Source organism: Gavialis gangeticus, unplaced genomic scaffold (assembly GCF_001723915.1).
Source record: "Gavialis gangeticus isolate Ggan-Ray unplaced genomic scaffold, GavGan_comp1, whole genome shotgun sequence".
NCBI classification, from domain to species: Eukaryota; Metazoa; Chordata; order Crocodylia; family Gavialidae; genus Gavialis; species Gavialis gangeticus.
Genome location: NW_017729032.1, coordinates 162,483,006 through 162,486,629, shown reverse-complemented (window position 1 = coordinate 162,486,629; position 3,624 = coordinate 162,483,006). Strand labels below are relative to the sequence as shown.

General features: G+C 31.5%; 1 protein-coding gene across 1 annotated transcript in view; it reads left to right on the top strand.

Annotated features, from left to right (window-relative positions):
- Positions 1–3,624, top strand: part of MXRA5 (matrix remodeling associated 5) — a 65,706-nt gene that overhangs the window by 23,515 nt on the left and 38,567 nt on the right. The window contains exon 2 of the mRNA XM_019525131.1: positions 1,827–2,045. Within this exon, the coding sequence (XP_019380676.1) occupies positions 1,858–2,045 (188 nt within the window). The 5' untranslated portion in view covers positions 1,827–1,857. The remainder of the gene's footprint in view (positions 1–1,826; positions 2,046–3,624) is intronic.

Sequence of the window (3,624 nt, the reverse complement as noted above, 5' to 3'; positions counted from 1 at the left end):
ATCTATATCTATATGTATCTATCTATATATATAGTTAGATACAGATAGATAGATATATCTAAGTGTAGGTTTACTTAGGAAGCTGCTTCCTCTGCTTGCTCATTTGCTTTGCCTAACATTTGATTCTTAGAAGGCATATCAAATCCTCTTTCAGATCATGCAAAAGGAGTGGTGCCTCTTTCAAGACTTTTCTTTCAGTTTCCTAAACTTATGTATCAATTTCCAAAACCAAATGTTCCATTTTCAGTTGTAGATTAAATCATGGAAATCTTTTGATTATTTCACTTCTCATAAAAATCATACATGTGAGTTACTGATTTAGGTAAATTTCTTTTAGGGGGTTTAAGCACATTGCATAAACCTGAGCTAATAAATATTAGGTATGAATTTGGAATTTTTCAGCTTTCCATAGGACTGAGGAAACTTTGGATGCTTCACACATTTCATATTACCTTCCCTTTTTCCCTACATGGGTAAAATATTTGTCCAAGTTTGTTTTGGCATCATAGAGCAAGTTTTGATGATGTCACTTCTGCAAAAATCATGAAAAAGGAAAAATAGTGTTAGTATTCTCAGAACTTGATATTTCAGGTTGGTAATTTTCATTAAAGAGAACAACACCTAAATAAGTACATAGTTTTTACCCACAAAAATAGTTTTTTGTGTGTTTGTTGTTTTTATATAGTCTTTTTAACTTAACCACAGGCATTTGAGAAAATACTCCATCTTGGTTAATCCTTTCTTTGAGTTTTAATGGTTTGCATATGAAGCTGGTGGAAAAAATCCCGAGTCTTATTGCTTACAGATTTAAGAAAGTTACATTTAAGAAATTTGACTTTTATACTAAGGTAAAAAAGTAAAATATTAAACACTAGATTTTAATGTAGTCATAAACCTGTCATGACAGACTTGCAAACATTGCCCTCATTGTTATGCTATCCTGTATAATAACAGTAGGAGTAATAATTATATACTTTTTGTTACACCTTTCATTGGAAGGCCTCAAAGCTCTCCATAAGGTTTTAAAATTTAGGTCAACATTTTTTGTAACTTTTTCCTCAGAAACTAGCCCATTTAACTGATACACTTAGCCACTGAATTTACTGAAATTATTTTTGTAAATGCTTGGTACTTAAATCCAGTGACATTCTCAATAGATTTTGTACAATGAGGATACTTATTTGTATGCTTAAATATGAATTTAGATGTTTAAAATACAATTTTGAAACTATTGGTTAAAATATTATTGTTGGTTATATGAGTTAAAGCCAAATTTTCACATTTAGGGGCTTGTTTCCTCCTAAATCCATATTTAGGTTTCAAAATAATGGTCTAGATTTTAGAATTCCTCATTTTCTATAGCTCCCATTGGTAATTTTGTCTCAAATGATGTTGTACAATATTATCGAGTATCAAGCTGAAAGTTTGTGGTAGGATATGCCAACAGCCACTTATACAGATTTCTAGTTCTCTGAGATAAACTGCCAGAGAATGCCATATCCTGTACATATTATCCACATACAAATCCAAAGTAGAAAATGCTTCACCATAGATAATATCAAATTGGTATAATACTGGAAAAATAGTTACTGAAGGGAATAAGAAAAACAAATTACTCTGAAATAGGAAATAACCTGAAAGGAAAATACTGTGTTCTACCGGGTTTTTTAAATTTTCCTTCCAGAATGTATAAATTTGTAAAAAGCCTCTTCTTCATTTTTTTCCCCACTTTGTATTCACTAGAACAACCAGGAAGTCTTTTATGTAATTTAAGTGATTGTGGTAAATAACTGTGTTTTGACAACATTTTTCTTTTATGAATAAAGCAGGTAAAACAAAGAGAAGAAAGCTGACAAGATGCAAAAGAGGGCAAATTTTGTGGCACTCTCCGTGGTGCTGATTCTGTCTCTGGGGCTTCCACAAATTGCATTTCCGTGTCCACACTCATGTGCCTGTTATGTTCCCACTGAGGTTCACTGCACATTTCGGTCATTAGCAGCTGTTCCAGGAAGACTTTCTAAACATGTGGAAAGAATCAATTTTGGGTTAGTATTGCAATTTTACTGAATGGTTTTACATTCTTTGTATATAATCCTATATAGATCTGTACATATGCTATATGGTGAGAGATGTGTGTCCTCCTTAGATAGCATTGTATTGTGAATGATGGTCGATTAGTTGTGGAGTTAAAACTAATATCTCAGTCAATGGCAGAAAAATGTTCTGTCCAACTTTAATTGTCAAACATAAATAGGCATTTTTTGCCATAGGAGTTATTTTTAAGTCTTTTCATAGTATTTTATAAAGAGGGTAAGAGCGAATCTTTGCCTTACAGTCAATACAAATGAATAGAATAATTTATATTACATATGGTTGAGAGATATCCATTAATCTAGTATAAGAATATTTGGTACCACATCTGGAATAAATAAGATATATTTTAAAGAATGTTGTACCCATTGAGAAACTGGTAACTGTGATGGTAGCCAATATGTTTGCAAAATAACTTAGAAACTGGAAAACTTTCTCTGACTTGTGAAGGATAACTCAGGTATTGATGTATTTGTTCAACTGAAGTTAAAAAAAATTCTACATCTTTTAGACTAATCCTGTATAACAAATAATACACCTTTTTAAAAAGGGCACATTTCTATACTGCATCATACTATAGTATGCAGTAACTAAAAAGCATTTGTAGATTTTGAGCCTTCATTGGGTCTCATTTGAAAGCAATGAAACTACTTATGGAGTGATATATAACTACTATAATTAGCCTGGCTAGTTCAGATTTCCAAATTCTTGTCTGGGGTATTTCTGATCATTTGCTATCAGCATCATGTTATAGCAGTCCACATTTAGAAAATAATATTGTATGCACCAATACATATGAATGAAATGATAAATCTAACAGATAAGATACATCAGGAGTCATTTGAGTCTGTTGTCTCAAAGTTATTGCTAAGCAAGATGCAATGAATAGAGACCAAACTCTATCTTGAGATGTTTGCATTTTTCTAATTGGCCCTACATCTTTGACTGAAAATACAAGGTATTGAATATGAATAGGAGTCACTATCCTAGCTGCAAAAAATTGTATAAAAATAAAAACAGTATTAAAAGAACATTGATGTTGAATAGTCAAGAACTCAAAATTAAGGGAAAATTCAAAACTAAGGTTGCCAGTGCAAATGTATTTGCCCCTCTTTTGCATTGCCTAATTAGCCTCATTTTTTGTCCTCTAGAGTCTCTTCAAAGAAGGCCTTAAATACTTATGCACATGACTCGTCCCATTTCCATCCTGCTGTTTTGAGACATATACAAATGACATCTAGCCTGATTTAAGTCAATGGCAAAACTCTTGTTACTTAACTGGCCTTAGGATGTAAATATATAAAAATATGCAAGACAGCATCTTCCTTTGGTCTTCTTATCCTTGTTGGTGGATTTCTTTTAGATTATAAAATGATCTTTATTCATTATTAACCATATATATCTATATATATCTATATATGCATATATATATGTGTATATGTATCTATCTATATCTATATATCTATATCTATATATATAACCTACGCTTCCAGAAAAGTAATTATAATAACTACTACCCCAGTGAATTCCACA